Source organism: Hippocampus bargibanti, linkage group LG04, assembly GCF_051943395.1.
Source record: "Hippocampus bargibanti isolate YZ-2025 linkage group LG04, ASM5194339v1, whole genome shotgun sequence".
Taxonomy (NCBI): domain Eukaryota; kingdom Metazoa; phylum Chordata; class Actinopteri; order Syngnathiformes; family Syngnathidae; genus Hippocampus; species Hippocampus bargibanti.
The window spans coordinates 4,165,483-4,189,515 of NC_142737.1; the positions used below are offsets into that span (position 1 = coordinate 4,165,483).

At 34.8% G+C, this 24,033-nt stretch overlaps 1 protein-coding gene across 1 annotated transcript in view; it reads right to left on the reverse strand.

Moving 5' to 3' along the window:
* pebp4 (phosphatidylethanolamine binding protein 4) overlaps nucleotides 1-24,033 on the reverse strand; it is a 77,967-nt gene that overhangs the window by 20,705 nt on the left and 33,229 nt on the right. Inside the window, exon 3 of the mRNA XM_088995444.1 lies at nucleotides 17,684-17,786. Coding sequence (XP_088851570.1) covers nucleotides 17,684-17,786 — 103 coding nt within the window. The remainder of the gene's footprint in view (nucleotides 1-17,683; nucleotides 17,787-24,033) is intronic.

Sequence of the window (24,033 nt, forward strand, 5' to 3'; positions counted from 1 at the left end):
GGGGGGAGTAGAGCACTACTCTGCGTCTACACTGATTACTTCTATTGTCCTGCCTGAAAATGAGGTCTACGACTGGCCTGATTGCCCCATTTGCTCTGGTATAACAACATCAGCATAACTAAGCCTATGTTGCCGAAGAAGTCTGTTGTATGAACGATCCAAATTGAACCTCACCCCACCATGGCGATTTAGTGAAGGATTTCTCTGTTTTATGAAGATAGCTTCATTTACTCCCCTTTCAAACCATCTATTTTCTTTCGCTAAGATTTTAACCTCATCAAATGAGTGGTTGCTAGCTTTTAGGTGCAGATGTACTGCCGATTGAGGCCCACTACTACTATCCCTGCGATGTTGACAAAGTCTTTTTTTGAGAATGTGTTTAGTCTACCCAATGTATTGCTCTTTACAATGTGCATTTTTACAATGCAGAAGCGAAACGTCCGACACATTCAAAGAAGTACAGATAACGGCTGAAGAAACCTTCTCATCGATGGACCACTCCTGTACGACTGAGAGCTTACACATACATACTTTCCGAAACTGTTTTTAGCCTTTCATCAACAGTGGTTTTTGATCACCGTGTGGCAGAATCATCCAGAGTGAAGTCATCCCTTCAGTTAAGAGCAGCCATTTCATTTGTTTCGTTGATCGGCGCGGTTCATTCGGTGTCTTTCGTCATTAGCAAAGCGGGAGCCGGCACAAAGGGATTTTAAGAGGCAGCATTACTGTTTTGAATGGCCGCATCCTTAATTCTTGTTTTATAATTGAGGCAGGAGGTTATGCACACCGGCGGAAACCTGTCCCACTTCACAGAGAGGTTAATAAACCTCGCAAGTCCTATGGGAGATGGAGTACGCTGTTAATTTGACAAACGTGGGAAATAAATGCTTTTATGCTTTTATTGACGGTGACCAATAGCGGCCTTTTCACCGATGAAAGGTTTTAGTCTTTTCGGGTGCTTCGCTGCGAGGGAAAAAACAATCGCGTGGAATGCATTTGCTGGAAGAAACTAAGTACATAATTGTTTGCGTGGCCCATTTCAGGCCAAAATGCGTCTTCATTATTTATTCCTATTGGGGGGGGGGGGGGTGAGGGGAGTGGTATACGGTAAAATATACAGTAACCCAAATTGTGGGTTAAAACGTACGCGGGTGTAATGTTATATAGTGTAATTTTATGAACGAAATTTCACATGTAAACATTTTTGAATCCTTTTCACAAAAGACAACCTATTTCTAGCAATAATCAAGTACAGTGAGACCTCAACTTACAAACACCTCAACTTACAAACTTTTTGTCTTACAAACGTCAAATTTATGAAAATTAAACCTTATAATAAGCACTATTTTCATAATACACACCCACCACGGCTGGCGGAGTGATCTTCGGCGGAAGCACACGACCAAACAGCTCCAGAGGTTAAGTTACCAACAGTCCTTATGGAAGGTGACTCTCCCTCCATAAGCCATCAACGACCATCAAAAAGGTAAATAAAACTTTATTTTACAGCAGTTTATTTCTTTAATTACAGTCGTCATGTAATGCGCCTCTCTTTCCAAACAGCAATTCCCTTTGACCTTCGACTTCCAATGCCATTCCATCAAGCCATCAATGACCATCACAAATGTAAATAAAGCGACTTTATGATACAATGCAGTGTATTTCTTTCATTACAATACAATAGCACATTTATTATACATAGAATAAGGTATGTTGTGTGTAGTTTTAAGGCTTATTTAGTTGAAAAGTATATTTTATGGAAACCCGGGAACGGATTATTCCCATTTTAATGGTTTCCTATGGGATTTTTTTTTGAGATACACACTTTTCGCCTTACACTCTGTCTGGGAAGCAATTAAGTTCGTAAGTTGAGGTCTCACTGTACGTTCTTGCAGTGTTCTTACGATGTATACTGTTTATGAAAAAATACGAATGGTATTACGGTGATATAAAATGAAAATTCCACTTGAGCAGACTTTTTTTTATGAGTAGTGATATTTGTTAGCATTAACATGACTGCTCATATTTAATGATGAAAACGGAATTGAAATTACAGTGATACCTTGGCTTACGAACTTGGTTCCCAGACAGAGTGTGCAAGGCGAAAAGTGTGTATTCCAAATATTAATTTTCCATAGGAAACCATTAAAATGAGAATGATCCGTTCCCAGGTCCCCATAAAACATAATTTTCAACTTCTACTTCTACAGTACTATATAATAAAGTCGTTTTATTTACCGTTGTGCTGGTCATTGATGGCTTAATGGAACGGAGTGGCCGGTTTCCTCAGCATGAAACATTTGATGAGGAACGTAACCTTCTTCTTTCACCATGTTGAGGAATGATCCGTTGTAGGTGCTTTATCTGTGATAATTTTATCTAGTTCCTCATCAATTGTGTTCTGTTTCGCTGGGTTGATAGCTTTTTGCATCAAGTGTACAGATGGCTTGTGCTGGTTGTATGTGGAGCCTGATTGATGGGATATTTTAACCTTGCAGTCTACACTTTGCCTTTGAACTATCAAAGTTGAAACTCTCTCACTGTCGTCTGCCTGTCTCTTTAATGTTTAAACCACTCCCCCTCACTGCTGCGATCTTGACCAATCATGTGGCTCTAACCGAAGACTGGGGGCGGGGAATAGCAGACAAAAAAAGTCGGCAGCCATTTTGTGTTTGGAGAACGGTTTCAATCTCTCTCGATCTGTAAACCCCACCCCCCCTCACTGCTGCGTTCTTGACCAATCACGTGGCTATAACCGAAGACTGGGGGCGGAGAATAGAGGACAAAAACAGTCGGCTGCCATTTTGTTGTTATAAAAACAGGTTCATTCGCGAACGACACATCACTCATTAAGTCAGCTCCGTGTGTATCCCGGAAAATGTTCGTATGCCAAGGTACAATTTTCAGAAATTTAACGTTCGTAAACCGAAAAGTTCGTAAGCCAAGCGGTTCGTAAACCGAGGTATCACTGTATCTCAAAATGCAATTTTTTCTTGATATCGTACACATCTAAAAATGTGTAAAAATCGTACAGAATATATGGCAAAATATATCCAGTGGACAGGAATAAGTCCGCCTGTTGCATACCAAGTTTGAGTTAGCTGCAATAGTTTTCTGGAAAGTACATAAAGTAAACACTGTCCTAACCTTCCGTATACCTGTCTTGGCCCAAATCTCTTCGAGAGCCATCTTTTTTTTTTTTTGCAAATCAACCTGCTCTTTTCCTTTCCCCCAGCGATACGACGGGGTGCCGTGCCGCCCTACCCGCCTGCATGCATAATGTTCTGCCAGAAAAGCTCGGCAATCCCTCTTAACCTTTAACCTTGGCTTATTGTTACCTGTGAGCGGCACTATGGCAAACATGCAGTGTGAACGCTGTACAGACCTGCAAGCTGTTTGTGTACTAGAACTACGGAGAAAGGGCATGGGAGGAGGGAAGGAAGAGAAAGCTATTTAATCCCCCCCAAAGGAACTCCCCTCTCAACCCATATCGTGAACTCGCAGGCAAATCGTGTTGCTGGAAGGCACACACGCATACACACACACACACACACACACACAAACACGCACGCTGCTGTCTGTTTAATTTCGTCAGCTGAAAGAAATCTATATAGCGCGGCGGAATACGACTGCGAAGTGAACTGTACATCACCCTGGAATGTAAACAGGCCTTTTTTTGGAGCAAATGTAGCATAAAAATACCACATTGCAACAAACCTCTTGGTGATGATCATGGTCAATAGCATAGATCAGAGGTCTTAGATGCACGGTTGTTAGTCCGACAGCATCAATAAATTGAGCAAATCCGGAGGAAAATATGAAATTAAAAAAAAAAAATCGGCAACAGTAGACTAATTATTCACATATAGCAGAAAACTGGATGGTAGCCATCATTAAAAAACACACAAGCAGTTTCTTCCAACAATAAAAACATGGCACATTCAAACAGTTGGGTCAGAAAAAAAAAAATAATAAATCACAATAATAAGCCCCTCAGGTCTATTAGCTATCTATTAAATAGCTAGCTGGCTATCTATTAGCTATCTATCCAGCCAGCTAGCTATCTATCAGCTATCTAGCTGGTTGGCTAGCTAGCTATCTATTAGCTGTCTTTCCAGCTGGATGGCGATTAGCTAGCTAGCTGGTCGACTGGCTATCTGTTGGTTATCTATTAGCTAGCTAACTATCAATTAACTATCTATTAGCTGGCTATCTATTAGCAACCTATTAGCTAGCTATCTAGCTAGCTATCTAGCTATTAGCTGTCTATTAGCTAGCTAGCGAGCTTTCTATCTAAAAAAATGGGGCAGATTCACAATTTGGGTCAATTTCAGCTGATTTTTGGCCTCGTTTTGTCCAAAATAACCTGATTTTGATGGTTATTTTATACAAAGCCGTATATATATAGCTATCTAGCTGGCTGGATAGCTATGTAGCTGGCTAGCTATTAGCTATCTATTGGCTAGCGAGCAAGCTTTCTCGCTATTTGAGTTACTTCCGGGTTGAGTGAACGCTGGCGCGTGTGGCTGCCGCTGCTCACCCACAGAAAAACTGATCCTATGACTGTTAACTGACCTTGAGAGTTTTGAAAGGCGCTTCGAAATGAAATGTTTTATTATTGTTATTATTATAAAGGAGTCACAATGAATTGGATACTAAAATTTCACTGAAAATAAACTTTTGCATTCATAGCTGTCATAATTTGAATACCCCCCTCCGAAAAAAATATACACCCTGGCTTTATGAGGTCTTTTTGTCATGTCTTTTGTGTACAATTATTCATTGACAAGCATGCCATATACTTAAATAAGGGCTATTCTAGGAGAGCATGATTATTATCAAGTTGTTTTTAACAGCATGCCTCACTCCCCTTCGCCGTACTCGGAAAGAAAAAAAAAACACAACTAAGTGGAAGCCGTGGCCTTGACGACCCCCTACTAACTGTGACATTTGTGCTTGTTAACGCCCCTCTGGATCCCATGCGCCACTTTTTTTCCTCTGTCAAACACCCCCACCACCCCCCAAAAAAAAAAAAAAAAATACAACAAAAATGACAGGTTACAAGAGGAAATGTAAGTAACGATTGACAAAGACGTACTCCACCTTGAAACACCAAATCCTATCCAGGGCCCAGTGCCAAATATTCTGCTTTTGATTCAAAAGAGGAGGAAAGAACAAAAAAGAGGGGGGGGGGGCACACGACAAAGACGACAGCTTGTGAGGGGGAACATGGTCTGCGGATGCTGCGACTGGAAATCGTTTCAGGAAAGGAAAAAAAAAAAAAAAAAAGAAAGGATTTGATGCACAATGGTCGTGGGTGTTAAGAAAAGGGGCTCATATTAAGACAAGTGTCTATGTGTGCCCAGCGACCGGCATCTAACTACATTTTCATGGAGCATGTCTAACCTGTTCTTTTCTCTCTCTAACGATGGTATACAAAAAATCACCTCTATATATACATACATATATACTGTGTCTATATATACATACATACATACATACACACACACACATACACACACACACACACACACACACACACACACACACACACACACACACACATACACACATATATATATATATATATATATATATATATATATATACACATACATATACATATATATATATATACATATATACATATATATATACATATATATATATATATATATATATATATATATATATATATATATATATATATATATATATACATACTACTATATATATATATATATATATATATACTGTGTGTATATATATATATACAGTAAAGTCTCGTTATATCGATATCGGATATATCGATAGTCCCGGTTATATCGATACTATTTCTATGCACGCACGGAGAAAATTACATGCAAACAGGGTCGGATATATCGATAGTCCCGGTTATATCGATATTTTTTCGGACTCCCTTGAATATCGATATAACGAGACTTTACTGTATATTGGATTGGATATGCCTTTATTAGTCTCATATATATATATATATATATATATATATATATATATATATATATATATATATATATATATATATATATATATATATATATATATATATATATATATATATATACAAAATAAAAAATTGACATTAATAGATTTTTTTTCTTACTGTACAAGAAAAAAAAATGCATATATTTGTATTCATTTTTTTTTTCTTATATCCAGTGTATATGCATTATTGTCCCCAAAAGTTTCATAATTGATGCGGCTGGTGTATCCGATTTATATTGTGCATGATGTTGCGATTGCCCAGTCGACATCGAGTCCGTTTAATCCCCATTGCTGTTTAAAAAAGTGAAGGCAGACTGTCGCACAACGTTTTGGGAACGGAGATTTATATAATTCCAACAATAACTAACTAGCTTACTAAGTAATTAGCTTCCTAACAAACTAACTAAGTAAATCAAACAAAACTTTGAGCTGAATGTACTTGATCATCTCGACTACTTGTCCACACGTGCGGACAGAGGACGCCGCTGACTACCAAGCGGAGGATTCTTATGTAATTCTCCCTTTAGGTGGCGGGAGAACAGTGATAGCGTCAACCCACGCGAACGAGGAATGTGTTAGTTATTAAACTACAAGCCGCTTGATATGTCAGCCTAAAACTCATTTCTCTTTGAGGACAATCAATCGCGGCCACGTGTACGCGCTGACATTTTATGAAGAGGTTGATGATGATTGCCGTGTTGATGTTTGAACAGTTCATTTGCAGTAAGTCGTGATTCATTTTTGCTCTACCACCAGTAAAGACAAAAAAAATAAACATTTTTTGGGGTTGCCAGTTCATCCGTCATGAGAATAGCGAACCTCTGACATTAAAGGACAACCGACGTCACATTTTTGTTTTTTAACTGACATCAGAAAAACATTTGATAGCATCTAAAATACCAAAAATGATATTTTTAGTATGATATTTTTAGTCAAATGCAAAACACCAATAAAAATGACTCAAAGTGTCCAAAATCTGCAAAAAATTGAGCTGCGAATTGGGCATTTTCAGAAAGTCCCGCCCCCCAGTTCGTGACGTCACGCCAAGACGTCTTGCATTGCTAGTGAACCAAAACAATGGCTTCAGATTCGGAGAATATGCTTTCTTGTTACACATCCAGTTATGAATACGATTCAAATAGTTCTGAAGAGGAAAGCATACATGTTTGCAATCGATTAAAGAATTTATTCCATGCCATTTTGAGGCAACATTGGGGCAGCAATGGATCACCAGAAAAGATGCAAAAAATGGCGACCTCCAGTGGCCACCTCCGCTTCCACAGGCTGATAAATTCCTTATATGGAGCTTGAACTCCCTCTTCTGGCGGCTTTTGGGTGCAACACGGTTCTCAGACTAAACATGTACAGCAAAATACATTGACGTGATGGAAGGACGCTACAATGCGTCATTTTTACGGTCAGGGGGCGGTCCTTTCATGACGTCACGTACGGGGTCGTCACCAACTCAAAAACAAAACTTCCTGAATATTCAGAGCGAGTCTTAAAACGTAAAATATAGCTATATGCTGTGGTATCTTATTAAAATACGCTCACTAGAAGTCATTTGAAGCCATTTTACAAACTATGGACACAACTTGTCCGGAGACGTCGCTTGTCCTTTAAGATTGGCTGCAGCTGACAATGGGATGAAGCGCATGTTAAGCACCTCTCGCTGGGATTCTATGTTAAGGACTATGGCTGATGTTCACCAGGGTATTCGGAGGGAAGTAAGATGGAACATTTACGCGTGAACATCCTCGAGGTCATACAACTTGGAAACTGACCAAGCAGGGAACGTGTCGGGTGAGGGTTAATATTACTGCAGAAAATCTCTCTGTCAATGTGAACATTTTTTTGTGTTTATGTCACGACTATCAAATCGAAGACTAAATATGGTATAAAGGGGGAAAAAAAATCAGAGAATTGAATGACCATCTGAAATGAATGACTGGTCGAAAAACTAGCCATGGGGGTGCTAAGTGGCTGAGGGACACATTAACTCATTCACTGCCAGATAATGTGCAAAAATTTAGTATTATCACTAGTCTGTGTAAGCTCTCAGTCGTACAGGAGTGGTCCATCGATGAAAAGGTTTCTTCAGCCGTCATCTGTACAAATTTGAAGGTTTCGGACGTTTTGCTTCTTATCCAAGAAACTTCGTCAGCAAACTTTGGTATCAGGTGATACCAAAGAGATTTAGTTGTTTTATGAAAATCCCCTCTTTTACTCCCCTCTCAAACCATCTATGTTAAAATCTTAAGCGAGAGAAAATAGATGAAGATAGAACTAAATCCTTCATGAAACCGGTTTTGGTGGAGTGAGGTTCAATTTGGATCGTTCATACAATAGCCTGCTTAGGCAACATAGGATTAGCAATACTGATGAGGTGATACCAGCCGAAGTGGGGCAATCAGGCCAGTCGTTAGTCAAAACAATAGGAACTATATGTGGAGCTGCAGGGAGTAGTCCTCTGCTCCCTCCAACCTGAGAGCAGGGACCTACCATAGCAGAGTCCGGCACCACCGTGTCTGGACAGTAGGGATATATATGTGTATATATATATATATATATAATACATTTCATTTACAAGCGCCTTTCAAAACTCTCCAGGTCACTTTACAGTCACATGATCAGCTTTTCTATGGGTGAGCAGCGGCAGCCACATGCGCCAGCGTTCACTCAACCGGGAATAACTCAAATAGATCATGTTACCTAGCTAGTAGCTAATAGATAACTAAAAGCTAGCTAGCTAGCTAGTTAGACGGCTAATCAATAGGAAATAGATAGCTAGCTAGGTAGCCAGCAATGATGACCCCGTTCAATCGGGAATAACTCAAATAGATCAGACTAGCTAGCTAATAGAAAACAAATAGCTAGCTAGCGTAAACTACCAGTAAGACTTTAGTTTGCTGACGAAGTTTCTTGGATAAGTAGCGAAACGTCCGACACCTTCAAAAAAGTACAGATGACGGCTGAAGAAACCTTCTCATCGATGGACCACTCATGTATGACTGAGAGCTTACACAGACGTAAAGTTTATGAAAGCAATCACTAGCGAGCGGTACACGCTAGCTCTCAAAAAAATTGCTCAATTCCTTCCCGCCCACCCAAGTTGTCATAATATATGGATGTCCCGTAAGGTTATTTGTGTTTTCCTAGAAACGAAGTGCTCAACTGGATTAAAACACAGTGCATATGTTTGGAAATCTGTTTCCTTGGGCGTACGAGTAGCGTGAAGCAGCAGCTTGCGTCTGCTCGCACCGAGAGGGCAGACACTCTCATCATTAGCCGGGATACGTCGTGCTCTTCTACCTGCAACCAATCTGCACAGCCAGGCGCCACTCTGACGCCACACAGATGTTCCCAGCGCCAGGTGTAAAGTGGCGAGGGTGGTCGAGGAGGGGGTGTCGGTTAAAAAAAAAAAAAAAAAAAAAAAAAAAAAAAAAAAAAAAAAAGGGAAATATTCCGCGGAATGCTCAATAAGAGTTTAATGATGAATAATAGCATTGGTTCTTTGTTCTCACGGTGGTTTGCGTAGCCTTTTGGGAACTTTTTTTTTTGCGACCATATGGGAGTTGCTGTTTGTCATAAATAAGCCCCCCTGGGGGATAATGACATGGATAAGAACAATGCCGTTTTGTATATTTGTAACATAGGATAAAATGAAAATTGTTGTAGCGCTATAGATTAACTATTCAAATGTTTCCACATAAGAAGACAGGGGTGAAAATGTACTCATTCACTGCCATTTCCGAATTTATTCGGGTTTTGGGTTTTTTTTGGATGCCGATAAAGCGCTAGTCACACCTCTGGCAATGTTTTTTCGTTCCACGAGGGGGAAGCATTTGCCTTTTGCCCATGTTAGCGCTTTGTGACAGCTTCAGCTCTTGTTAAAGCTCAAAATAAATCAGTATGCATTGTATTATATTCTATTGTATTGTATTTTGGACAGCCGCCCTCATTTCAAGCTCGTATAACTCAAGACCCATATACCTTAGGAATTAACTCTTTTTTTTTGCTGATGAAAGTAGACAGTCTAAGGTTTCTTAGCACTTTGTGACAGCTTCAGCTCTTGTTAAATCTCAAAATAAATCAATATGTATTGTAATGTATTTTGGATAGCCACCCCCATTTCAAGTCATATAACTCCAGACCCTTATAAGTTAGGAATTAACTCTTTTTTTGATGATGAAAGTAGACAGTCTAAGGTTTCTTAGCACTTTGTGACAGCATCAGCTCTTGTTAAATCTCAAAATAAATCAATATGTATTGTAATGTATTTTGGATAGCCACCCCCATTTCAAGTCATATAACTCCAGACCCATATAACTTAGGAATTAACTCTTTTTTGATGATGAAAGTAGACAGTCTAAGGTTTCTTAGCACTTTGTGACAGCATCAGCTCTTGTTAAATCTCAAAATAAATCAATATGTATTGTAATGTATTTTGGATAGCCACCCCCATTTCAAGTCATATAACTCCAGACCCATATAACTTAGGAATGAACTCTTTTTTGATGATGAAAGTAGACAGTCTAAGGTTTCTTAGCACTTTGTGACAGCTTCAGCTCTTGTGAAATCTCAAAATAAATCAATATGTATTGTATGTATTTTGGATAGCCACCCCCATTTCAAGTCATATAACTCCAGACCCATATAACTTAGGAATTAACTCTTCTTTTGCTGATGAAAGTAGACTTCCTATGCTGCACTGAATGTTTATGGAGTCTTAAAACTCAATATTAAGTAAGTACTGCAATTTGAGTGACAATGACAAAAACCCTGGCACTGGAGTGGAATTATCTGGCAGTTAATGAGTTAATCAATTAAGTAATTAATTAGTCGCTTATTTAAAAATGAATTAATTAAATATTAGCTTAATTACAAATGGACACCCGCCCCCCAAAATATTTTTTTGCAGCGGATACACAATGTACATGTCTACATGTGTTGCAACCGCTTGCGTATTCATAGATGTTGTTGAAAAGGTCTATAGAAAGGCTCCCCTACTTACGAACATTCAAGTTACGAATAACGGTGTATACCACCACTTTTGTAGTAACGTGGTCTTCTCATATACTGTATCTCACATATCTTTATCGAGCATATATTTGATTAAATGTTTATTTTTCAGCACAAACCAATTCAGGTTACTTATACAAGACTTAAACAGACTTATATAAATGTTAAACCTACTTATATAAGCCTTGATTATACATTCCATACAAAATATAGCACTGAATCAACTTACAAACGAATTCACCTGACGAACGACCGTTCGGAATGTATCGGAAAGTTAGGCAGCCTCTGTAATTACAGACACATTTATGCTAGGTTCGTAGCATGATGCTAGCGGACCTTCGTATGACAGTGTGAATGCAATTTGGCTAAATAATTAATTATTATAATAATACATTTAATTTATTAGCGCCTTTCAAAACTCTCAAGGTCACTTTACAGTCGCAGGATCGTTTTTTACGTGGGTGAGCAGCAGCAGCCACATGCGCCAGCGTCCACTCAACCCAGAAGTAACTCAAATTGATAGAAAGCTAATAGATAGCTATCTAGACAGTTAGTTGTTAGGATCAAACCCAAACATTTTCACCAATTGTGAAAGAAAAACACAAAGACGTGAGATGGACTTGCAAGGAGAGTGTTCAGAGACTAGCTAGCTAAGCTAGCTAACTAGCTAGATAGCATATAGCTAATAAATAGACAGCTACATAGCTACATGAACATCACCAGCATCACATAATGCGTTGTGTCGGAAGTTCCAGTGAGTAAGATGCAAAAGCACTCGATGTGTTGTTTTTGTTTTTGTTGTTGTTGTTTTTGTTGGGGGGGGGGGAGGGATAAAATAGCAGCGCGAAGTTCCACGCCTCATAGTTTGCATTTTAAGGACATCTTGAGGTGTGGAGCAGATGATCTCCGCAGGCCTCAGACAAACACCAAGCCAGCTGGTCTGAGACAATCACAATACTTCACTGTTTTTCTTGACCAGCAGCAGAACACAGACTCTGTCGCTCCCCAACGGGAACCCGATACAAGAGAGATGCATGTTATAAAGCGCGCATACCCCCCCCCCCCTCATGCGCCATATTCATGAGCGCAGCAATGCTTCGGCTTCAGACCGTCCAGCTGTCTTCAAATAGCCGGAAAGACAGAGTGCTACAGCCTGCTAGATGCGTTTGTGTGCATAAGTGTGTGCAGACGAATGCATTTTCAAGGAATTATCAAGTCAAAAAAAAAAAAAAAAAACAAGCTTACATGAACTTGACTAATTATCCTCATGCTAACTTCAAATCCAAGAAAACCTCAAGCTCCACATCCTTCTTAAGGAGGATTTGACGGCGATAATGAACACCTTGCAGCGAGGAAAGAGCATTAAGCCAAGTTCATATTGCATCACTTTTGACTCACGAGTCACTGAAATGACGACGAGAGAGCATTAGCGTTGTTCGCATAAGCCGGCGCGGATGCCGAAAATTAACGATTTACTTGTTCGAGCAATTATCGCTGTGAGACAGGCTGGAACATCTGCATTGATTTAAAAGTCTGGGAGGGCGGTGAGGAAGGGGGCGGGGTTCACAATCTGGATTTTCACTTGAGACAATCTGTTGATGCTCATTTGGCTAATTGACTATAAATTAATGGAGAAATGTGTTTCTCACTCGTGGCACCGTTGGATCAAAAATATTTGGAGTTTAGAAACACAAAGTTTAAACCTGTTGATAAATGATTGCATTGCAATGTATCAGTGAGCGAAAAGATCAGATTGACGTCCAAATTATTATTTCACTCGGGCCGACTACGTCCTAAGTAGGATTTCATTTCATTTTTATTTGATGGGAGGGGGGTTAGTGGCAAAATATTGAAAATGTTAAAATTCCCATCAAACAGGCTCCAGAAATAACCAGCACAAGCCATCTGCTACACTTGATGCAAAAAGCTATCAACCCAGCTAAACAGAACACAATTGATGAGGAACTAGGTAAAATTATCGCAGAGAAAGCACCTACAAGGGATCATTTCTCAAGATGGTGAAAGAAGAAGGCTACATTCCTCATCAAGTTTTTAATGCTGATGAAACTCCATTCCATCAAGCCATCACAAAGGTAAATAAAATGACTTTATTATACAGTACAATTTATTTCTTTAATTATAATACCATAGCACATTTATTATACAAAAAAATAAGGTATATTTTGTGTAGTTTTAAGGCTTAGAAAATTAGGAAGAAGAAAATTCTGTTTGATGGGGACCTGGGAACGGATTATCCGCATTTTAATGGTTTCCTATGGGAAATTTTATTTTTGGGATGCACACTTTTTGCCTTACACACTGCAAGGTATTACTGTATATATATATATACATATATATATACATATATACATATATATATATATATATATATATATATATATATATATATATACACATATATATATATACACATATATATATACACACATATATATATGTATATGTATATATACATATATATGTATATATATATACACACACACATATATATATATATGTATGTGTATATATATATATGTATGTGTATATATATATATATATATATATATATATATATATATATATATATATATATATATATATATATATATATATATATATATATATATATATATATATAGTAAAGTCTCGTTATATCGATATCGGATATATCGATAGTCCCGGTTATATCGATACTATTTCTATGCACGCACGGAGAAAATTACATGCAAACAGGGTCGGATATATCGATATTTTTTCGGACTCCCTTGAATATCGATATAACGAGACTTTACTGTATATATATATATATATATATATATTTATATATATATATTATACCACCTGTATATATGGAGTTATTGGCCCCAAAATCGAGATTGTGTAAATCTGACATAATAGCGTCTACCTTTGACATAAAATGAAATCCAGTGCGCACTTGCAAAAAAAGAGGGGGGGGGGGGGTTGAGGGCGTAATGGACGATGTCGACGACAAACCTGAGGTTGTGTGCTGTCACTGGTCAATTAAACACCTCCCACCACGGGTTGGCATCACTCAAAAGGCTCATTAACCTCCCTGACCAAACTGTAGTCACCATGAGAAAAGCGAACCGTCAAACTGGCCAAGACGCGCATGGGCAACGCGGGTCAACACCCACGCGAGTGACATGGAAAAGTGGAATTGTTCGACAGACTATGCCGCGCCGTGCTAGTCTATATGTTTAAGCTAATAGCTAAGGTGATGCTTATTTTCATTTTGCTCCATGTGCATTTTTTTTTTCTGAGTTTGTATTTGCCGACGCAAAATAAAACGCAGGCGAAGCTCTATAAATCCTAAACACACTATTTAATCCGAATCCCAAGGAATACATATCCCAGATGCATTCAATTTGGAATTTTTGGAATCAATGATGCTTATATTTAGCGGAAAAAGCGATGCCGTCTGAAGCAAAAAAAATATAAAATTAAATAAAAAAAATTGGAGCAGCAGAAGCGTCGTCTTTGTGCGTCTGCTTTTCAGATCACTCGTCTTAATCTATGGAGTTGATCTCCTGGTTCTTTTAGGCTTAAAAAAAAGTGTACGAATATTTGAGGCAATCGGCAACTCAACACACATTTGGAATGCAAAGACACATGTAAAAAATGTATAAAAAGGAGCGGAATAGGAAAGGGGGGGGGAGGGGAATCGGAGCGTTGCCCAATTTGGGGGTGTAAAATATGGAGAAGTGTGGATCATCGGGGGAGCAGCTCTGCCTGGGGGAACAGATGAAGGGTGGACACTGTGCCAAGATCTCTCCACTGGAGGGGCGAGGGTGTGTGGGGGGGGGGGGGGGCAAGTGAGTTAGCGGAGGAGAACGAGTGCGCGCCTCGCATGCTGCTTTTCCTCAATCGCAGTCTCACACGCCTGCATCGACACGTCTCATGGCTGCGTGCAGCGAGAGGGAAATTGCTGCTGACAGGCCCCCTTGCAAACTTCACAGCCATTTAGAAAGACTTACTCCCACACTTTTGTCACAAGGCGTTTATGGCGGCGGATACGGAATACCAAAAATCGACATTTTGCGACCTGGCACCCCCCCTTAGCCCCCCTTTACACCAAATCGGGCCTCGGGACCATTCATAATTTTCGGCCCTGGCGCATGATGTAAATGTGACTGAGAAAAAGTCATCTGAGCTCATGAGGTTCAAAGTAGGGATGTCCCTGGTCACACACCCGACCCTCATTCTGGGACAATTCACTTGATCTTGAGTATTTGCCGATAAAGTCGCGGTTTGAGACTTGGGAGAAATATTGAGGAGGAGGAGGACGAGGAAAAAAAAAGAAGAAAAAACATTAAAACAATTAAAATATAAAAAGAAATGACAAAAGAAAAAGAATACAATTTAAAATAAGTAAGAAAAAGATAAAGAAATAAAAAAGTAAAAAAAATACAAAAACACTGAAAAAAAGAAAAAGGAAGAAGAAAAGGAAAAAAATATATAATTAGGAAAAAAGAAAGGTCAAAAAGAAAAAACAAAACAAAAACAAATAAGAAAGTACAAACAAGAAAAAGAAAAAAGGAAATAAAAGAAGAAAAAAGAAGAAAAAAAGTAAAAAAAGACAAAAAAACAAAAACAAAAAAGAAAAAGGAAAAAAGAAGAAAAGAAAAAAGGAGAAAAATAAAAAAAGAAGATAAAGGGAAACAAGGAAAAACGAAAATTGCAAATAAAGAAAAAAGGAAAACAGAAAAAAGTAAGAAGAAAAAGCTGTAAAGAAAAGGAAGAAAAAAGAACGAAAGGAAAAAAAAAGAAAATCAAAAAGAAGACAAAGAAAAAAGAGGAAAAATGAAATAAGAAAAGAGAAAATTGAAAAGAATTAAGAAAAACAGAAACAAAAAAGAATGAAGAAAATGCAAACAAAACAAAGAAAAAATAAAAGGAAAAAAGAAAAAGGAAAAAAGAAAAAAAACAAAGAAAAAAAGAAAATATATATATATATATGTATATATATATATATATAATTAGGAAAAAAAGCTCAAAAAGAAAAAAGAAAAAGGAAAAAAGAAGGAAAGAAAAAAGGAGAAAAATAAGAAAAACGAAAGAAAAGGGAAACAAGGAAAATAGAAAAACGCAAATAAAGAAAAAAGGAAAACAGAAAAAAGTAAGAAGATAAAGATGTAAAGAAAAAGAAGAAAAAAGAAAGGAAAAAGAAAAAAAGAAAATCGAAAAGAAGACAAAGAAAAAAGAGGAAAAATAAAACAAGAAAAGAGAAAAATAAAAAGAATTAAGAAAAACAAAAACAATGAAGAAAATCCAAACAAAAAAGAAAAGCTAAAAAAAAAGAAAAAAGAAAAGGAAAAAATAAAAAGGAAAAAAGGAGAAAAATAGAAGAAACATGGGAAAAGAAGAAAAATAAAAAGAAAAAAAGGAAAAAAGACAAAGACAAGAAAAAGAAAAAAACGAAGGACAAAAAGTAAAAAAGACGAAAAAACAACAAAGAAAACAAAATAGAAGAAAAAAAGGAGAAAAATAGAAGAAAATGAGAAAAGAAGAAAAAGAAAAAAGGAAAAAAGACAGACAACAAGAAAAAAGACGCAAAACAAAAACAAAAAAGAAAACAAAGGAAAAAAAGAAGAAAAGAAAAAAGGAGAAAAATAAGAAAAATGAAAGAAAAGGGAAACAAGGAAAATAGAAAAAAAGCAAATAAAGAAAAAAGGAAAACAGAAAAAAAGTAAAAAGAAAAAGATGTAAAGAAAAGGAAGAAAAAAGAAAGAAAGGAATAGAAAAAAAAAAAAAAATTGAAAAGAAGACAAAGAAAAAAGAGGAAAAATAAAATAAGAAAAGAGAAAAATAAAAAGAATTAAGAAAAACAGAAACAAAAAAGAAAAAGAATGAAGAAAATGCAAACAAAAAAGAAAAACAAAACAAAGAAAAAAAGAAAAAAGAATAGGAAAAAATAAAAAGGAAAAAAGAAAAAAACAAAGAAAGAAAAAAAGAAAAAAAAAATATATATAATTAGGAAAAAAACAAAGGTCAAAAAGAAAAAAGACAACAAAAACAAATAAGAAAGTACAAAAAATAAAAAGAAAAAAAAGAAAAAAGGAAATAAAGAAAAAAAGAAGAAAACGAAGGAAAAAAGTAAAAAAGACGAAAAAACAAAAACAAAAAAGAAAACAAAGGAAAAAAAGAAGAAAAGAAAAAGGGAGAAAAACAAAAAAAAGAAAGAAAAGGGGAACAAGGAAAAAGAAAATAAAGAAAAAAAGGAAAACTGAAAAAAGTAAGAAGAAAAAGATAGAAATAAGAAAGAAAGGAAAAAGAAAAAAAAGAAAATCGAAAAGAAGACAAAGAAAAAAAGAGAAAAAATAAAATAAGAAAAGAGAAAAATGAAAAGAACTAAGAAAAACAGAAACAAAAAAGAAAAAGAATGAAGAAAATGCAAACAAAACAAAGAAAAAAAGAAAAAAGAATAGGAAAAAATAAAAAGGAAAAAAGAAAAAAAAGGAGAAAAATAGAAGAAAAACGAGAAAAGAAGAAAAATAAGAAAAAAAGAAGAAAAAAAGGAAAAAAGACAAAGAACAAGAAAAAGGAAAAAAGAAACAAAAGAAGAATTAAGAAAAAGAATCAAGGAAAAAAAAAGCAGAAGTAGAATTAGAACAACAACAAACAAACAACGTACCTCCACATATACGACAAGCCAGTGCCTCCAGTAAGCCGCCCGACACTGGTGAAGAGCGACTTGGAGCATCAGGATCAACCATGATCAGAACGTACTTGATCAACTGCAAACACAACAAGACGTTCATCATCATCATCATCGTTATTAAAATCAATAAGAGATTGCTTGACTTCCATCAATCGCAACGCCGTTCTTTTACTCTTTGGACGAGTTGTCACTCAGGGTTTGATCACCTTGGCATCATTTTTAAATCAACAACACTATTAATGTGCCACTTTTGCGGCATCCCGCTGTACAGTGATACCTTGGCTTCCCAGACAGTGTGTAAGGCGAAAAGTGTGTATCCCAAACATTAATTTTCCATAGGAAATCATTAAAATGAGAATAATCTGTTCCCAAGTCCCCATAAAACATAATTTTCTACTTTCTAATTTTCTAAGCCTTAAAACTACACAAAATATACCTCATTTTATGTATAATAAATGTGATATGTTATTATAATTAAAGAAATAAACTGTACTGTATAATAGTCATTTTATTTACCTTTGTGATGGTGGTTGATAGCTTGATGGAACGGATAGCTTTTTGCATAAAGTGTCTCAAGGAGCTCTGGGTTGTACATCTTGGAAGTTGCAAGCAGACACACTAGAAACATCATGAATAGCTGGTTCCCTTGCTAGTCTTTTCATTTCAAATTGAACTGATGGCTAGTGCGGGTTATTTGTGGAGCCTGATTGATTGGAATTTTAACCTTGCAGTCTACACTCTGCCTTTGAATTATCAAAGTTGAAGCATGTCCAAATTTCACTGTTTTCTATCCATTTTGTCACTCTCTTTCTGTTGTCTGCTTGTCTCTTTAATGTTTCAACCACCTCCCCTCACTGCTGCGTTCTTGACCAATCACATGGCTTTAGCAGAAGACTGGGGGCGGGGAATAGAGGACAAAAAAAAAATGTCGGCAGCCATTTTCTTTTTTGGAGAATGACTTCACTCTCTCTGTCAGTTCCCCCCGCCCCCACTGCTGCGTTCTTGACCAATCACGTGGCTTTAACTGACGACTGGGGGCGGAGAATAGAGGATCAAAACAAGCCGGCTGCCATTTTCTTTTAGAACGGGCTCGTTCGCGAACGACACAACCACTCATTGTGGCAGCTCCGTGTCTATCCTGAAAAATAGTTTGTATGCCAAGGTAAGATTTTCATACATTTAACATTCGTAAACCAAAAAGTTCGTAAGCTAAGGGGTTCGTAAACCGAGGTATCACTGTATTGGCAAACCTGTCATCATTTATCTTGGCAACAAAACTGTTCCAGTGGGGGCAAAGCCAAGTGGTCTTGTTCAAAACGATCACAGTTAACTTCCTGCCATTTAGTAACTCTTTTAATACCCCCTCAATCTGTCATTCAATAAAGTGAGAAAAAAAAAGCATCTAAAGTGACACTTGATCACACTTATTGGACGCTGACTTTGGCCGTCTAATTGCCGGAACATTTTCATTCAGTCTGTCCCGAAAAAAAAAGTTATGGACTTATGAGAACAGATTGAATTATTGCGAGAGCGCATTTGTCGTTTCTGGTCCTGCGCCCAAAATCTGTCAGACCATATGATAGTTTTTTTTTATTTTATTTAATGTTCACTTCCTCTACAAAATAGATCCATGAATTGCGTCCGTTTCTCGTCGTGATGCTCTCCTACTTAAAAGAGGCTGAAAATAAATAAAACTAACAAATAAATAAATTAAGTAAATAAATAAATACACATATAGATAAATAAATAAATAAATAAATAAATAAATAAATGGACACAAAAAAACACTAAATAAATAAATAATAGATAAACAATAGACACATAAATACACAAATAAACAAGTAGTAAATAAATACATCTATAAATAAACAAATAAATAAGCAAATAAATAAATAATAGACAGAGATACAATAAATAAATGGACACATAAACAAAAAATACCCAAATAAACAATAAATAAATAAATAATAGACACAAATAAACACTAAATACATAAATAATAGATAAACAATAGACACATAAATAAATACACAAATAAACAAGAAGTAAATAAATACATCTATAAATAAACAAATAAATAAATAATAGACAGAGATACAATAAATAAATAAATGGACACATAAACAAAAAATACCCAAATAAACAAAAAATGAATAAATACACAAATAAAAAATAACTAAATAAATAAATACACATATAAACTACAGTCTATAGGTTTATAAATAAATACACCAATTAAAAAATAACCAAATAAATAAATACACAAATAAACTACAGTGTATAGGCAAATAAATAAATAAATAAATAAATGCACATGCACAGACAAATATATAAATAAGCAAATAAACAATAAATGAATAAATACACAATAAAAAATAAGTAAATCAATAAATACACAAATAAACTACAGTGTATAGGTAAATAAATACACCAAATAAATAGATCAATAAAGAAATAAATACACAAATAAATAAATACACAAATAAACAATAAAGAAATAACTGCACAAATAAAAAACAATAAATGACTACACAAATAAATAACTTAAGTAAATAAATACACAAATATATAAGTAAATAAATAATATATAAATAGTAGACATAAATGAACAAATAAATACATCAACAAATAAACAATAAATACATTGACAAATAAATACATACACAAATAAATAAATACACAAACGATAATAAGGTGTTGCATCAGCAAAGGTAGATTTTACTTTATGTTACTTCCGGGTTGAGTGAACGCTGGCGCGTGTGGCTGCCGCTGCTCACCCACAGAAAAAGAATACCCTGCGACTGTAAAGTGTCCTTGAGAGTTTTGAAAAGCGCTTCTAAAACAAATTTATTATTATTATTATTATTATTATTATTAATAAATACATACACAAATAAATACAAAAATAAACAGTTAATAAATACACAAATAAACAATGAGTAAATAAGCAAATCTTCTCATTTTCCTTTCGGCTTTTCCCTTCAGGGGTAAATAAGCAATAATGTAAGTAAGGTAAATAAGATAAATAAGCAAATAGGGTAAATATGGTAAATGAGCAAATAAGGTAAATAAGCAATTAAAATAAATAAATAAATGCGCCATTTCTGTCAACAATAAATTACATTTTCGTTTTGCTGTCGTCAGTCTTCAAATTAATCCAAATCCACTGTACTGGCCTACGATTGAATAGCAGTCATGTCTTTTTCATTTTTTTTTTCCTTTCGACACTCATTTTGAGAAGGATTCTCTGCCTACCTGACAAGCAGTAATATGCGTAAACAACTAAGCCTAATAATAGGATAATAGCGTCGTCTCTGCGATAGCGCCTGCAAGGTAACGCACAGACACGCCGGCAACAATGGAGCCTCCTCCACAGCCTGTCAAAAGTGACTCGATATCAGTGACCCCCCCGGGCACCTTACCAACCATGACCTGTTGCCTTCTCCCGAGTTCTGTAATCCTTATTTGTACACATTTGCTACCAGGCAAAGACGCTGTGATAATGGACTTATTTTCCCAGTCTGATGTGTTCATCTCACACATTCAGTACACACGGAATTAGACATGACTCCCAGTCACAATTATCACGCAAAGAAATGAACATTTATCATGGATGGAAACAACTCTAATTCGCGATGCTTTCTGGGCATATTTGGCTTTTGTGAAATATCTACCTGGTAAAATTACGCCCGGTCCATCTGGCACGGACGGACGGGCATAGAAACATTTAAATAAAATGCAAGAGAGGATCCCTGCATGCTTGCACTTCACACATTGTGGCATGTACCATTCTCTCTCTCTCTCTCTCTTACACGAGGACATTTTTTTTCTCCCTCTCCATCTGTCAAAATCCACATTAATTGCGCACAGATATGTGTGAAAGACTCCAGGGAAAAACAGATGCATGCTTTGCCATCTGAAATAATGTAACCGGGCTCAAATGAACTAAATGTTGTATCAAAATATGTTTGAACAGAGCACGTTCAAAGAAGTGGATACTGGAGGAGGGCAGTCTTAAAAAAAAAAAAAAGTATGGCGGAACTTTGTGGGCTGTTATCATGGCTACCAATAAAAAAAGTGTTGTGTAATTTTATTTACCGTATTTTACAGTGCAAAAGGTGCACCCAAAAGCAATTCACTTTTAATTTTAAAAAAAAATGGTTATGTGCTTTTTGACGCCAACGAATAGAGCACAACGTTTACTTGAAGATACACGGCAAACAAAGTGTCATTCTGCACCATCAAGCTCTATGATTGATATGAAGGTCCTAAATGCAAACTGCAGGTGGGAAAGATGCAGGGTGCATCATCCCGGAATTCTAAAAAAAATAAAAATAAAAATAGAATAAATACAATAAAAACCTATTTAAAATAACTAAATGACAAAAAATAAACAACAAATAAACAATGAATAAACAATTACCAGGAATACACAAATAAACATGCAAATAAAAAATGACTAAAAATTAAAAACAAATAAAAATAAATATATAGATCAAAAAAGCAAACAATAAATAAACATAAATATAAAAAATAAATACACAAATAAACAAATATCGGAAATATGCAAAAATATGCAAATATAAAATTGAAATAAACAATTAAAAATAAATAAGTAAATAAACAGATGAAAAAGTAAACAAAGAATAAATAAAAACTAAGTAAATAAACAAATAAATAAATAAAATACTGTAAATACTGTAAGTACTCTAAGTACACAAATAAATAAACACATTCTGTAAAAACACAAATAATAACAATAAACAATCAAAATAAATCTATAAACAAAGTGATCAAAAAGTAAACAAAGAAATACATACATAAACACACAAATGCATACACAAATAATGTAAATACACAAATAAAAAATCAACAATAAAAAATAAACAAACGGTTCAAAAAGTAAACATAAATACTGTAAATACACAAATCAACAAACAAAAAATACATACATAAACACACAAATAAATAAACAAATACTGTAAATTCCCAAATAAACACACAAATAAAAATAAACAATACAAAATAAATAAACAAACTGTTCAAAACGTAAACACGTATAAATAAATAAAGACACATGAATAAATAAACAAATAAATTATATAAATAAATAAAATACTGTAAGTACTCTAAGTACACAAATAAATAAACACATACTGTAAAAACACAAATAATAACAATAAACAATCAAAATAAATATATAAACAAAGTGATCAAAAAGTAAACAAACAATAAACAAAGAAATACATACATAAATAAACACACAAATACATAAACAAATAATGTAAATACACAAATAAAAAATAAACAATAAAAAATAAACAAACGGTTCAAAAAGTAAACATAAATACTGTAAATACACAAATAAACAAACAAAAAATACATACCTAAACACACAAATAAATAAACAAATACTGTAAATTCCCAAATAAACACACAAATAAAAATAAACAATACAAAATAAATAAACAAACTGTTCAAAACGTAAACACGTATAAATAAATAAAGACACATGAATAAATAAACAAATAAATTATATAAATAAATAAAATACTGTAAGTACTGTAAGTACACAAATAAATAAACACATACTGTAAAAACACAAATAATAACAATAAACAATCAAAATAAATATATAAACAAAGTGATCAAAAAGTAAACAATTAATAAACAAAGAAATACATACATAAATAAACACACAAATACATAAACAAATAATGTAAATACACAAATAAAAAATAAACAATAAAAAAATAAACAAACGGTTCAAAAAGTAAACATAAATACTGTAAATACACAAATAAAAAAAAACAAAAAATACATACATAAACACACAAATAAATAAATACTGTAAATTCCCAAATAAACACACAAATAAAAATAAACAATACAAAATAAATAAACAAACTGTTCAAAACGTAAACACGTATAAATAAATAAAAACACATGAATAAAGAAACAAACAAATAAATAAATAAAATACTGTAAGTACTCTAAGTACACAAATAAATAAACACATACTGTAAAAACACAAATAATAACAATAAACAATCAAAATAAATATATAAACAAAGTGATCAAAAAGTAAACAAACAATTAATAAACAAAGAAATACATACATAAATAAACACACAAATATATAAACAAATAATGTAAATACACAAATAAAAAATAAACAATAAAAAATAAACAAACGGTTCAAAAAGTAAACATAAATACTGTAAATACACAAATAAACAAACAAAAAATACATACATAAACACACAAATAAATAAACAAATACTGTAAATTCCCAAATAAACACACAAATAAAAATAAACAAT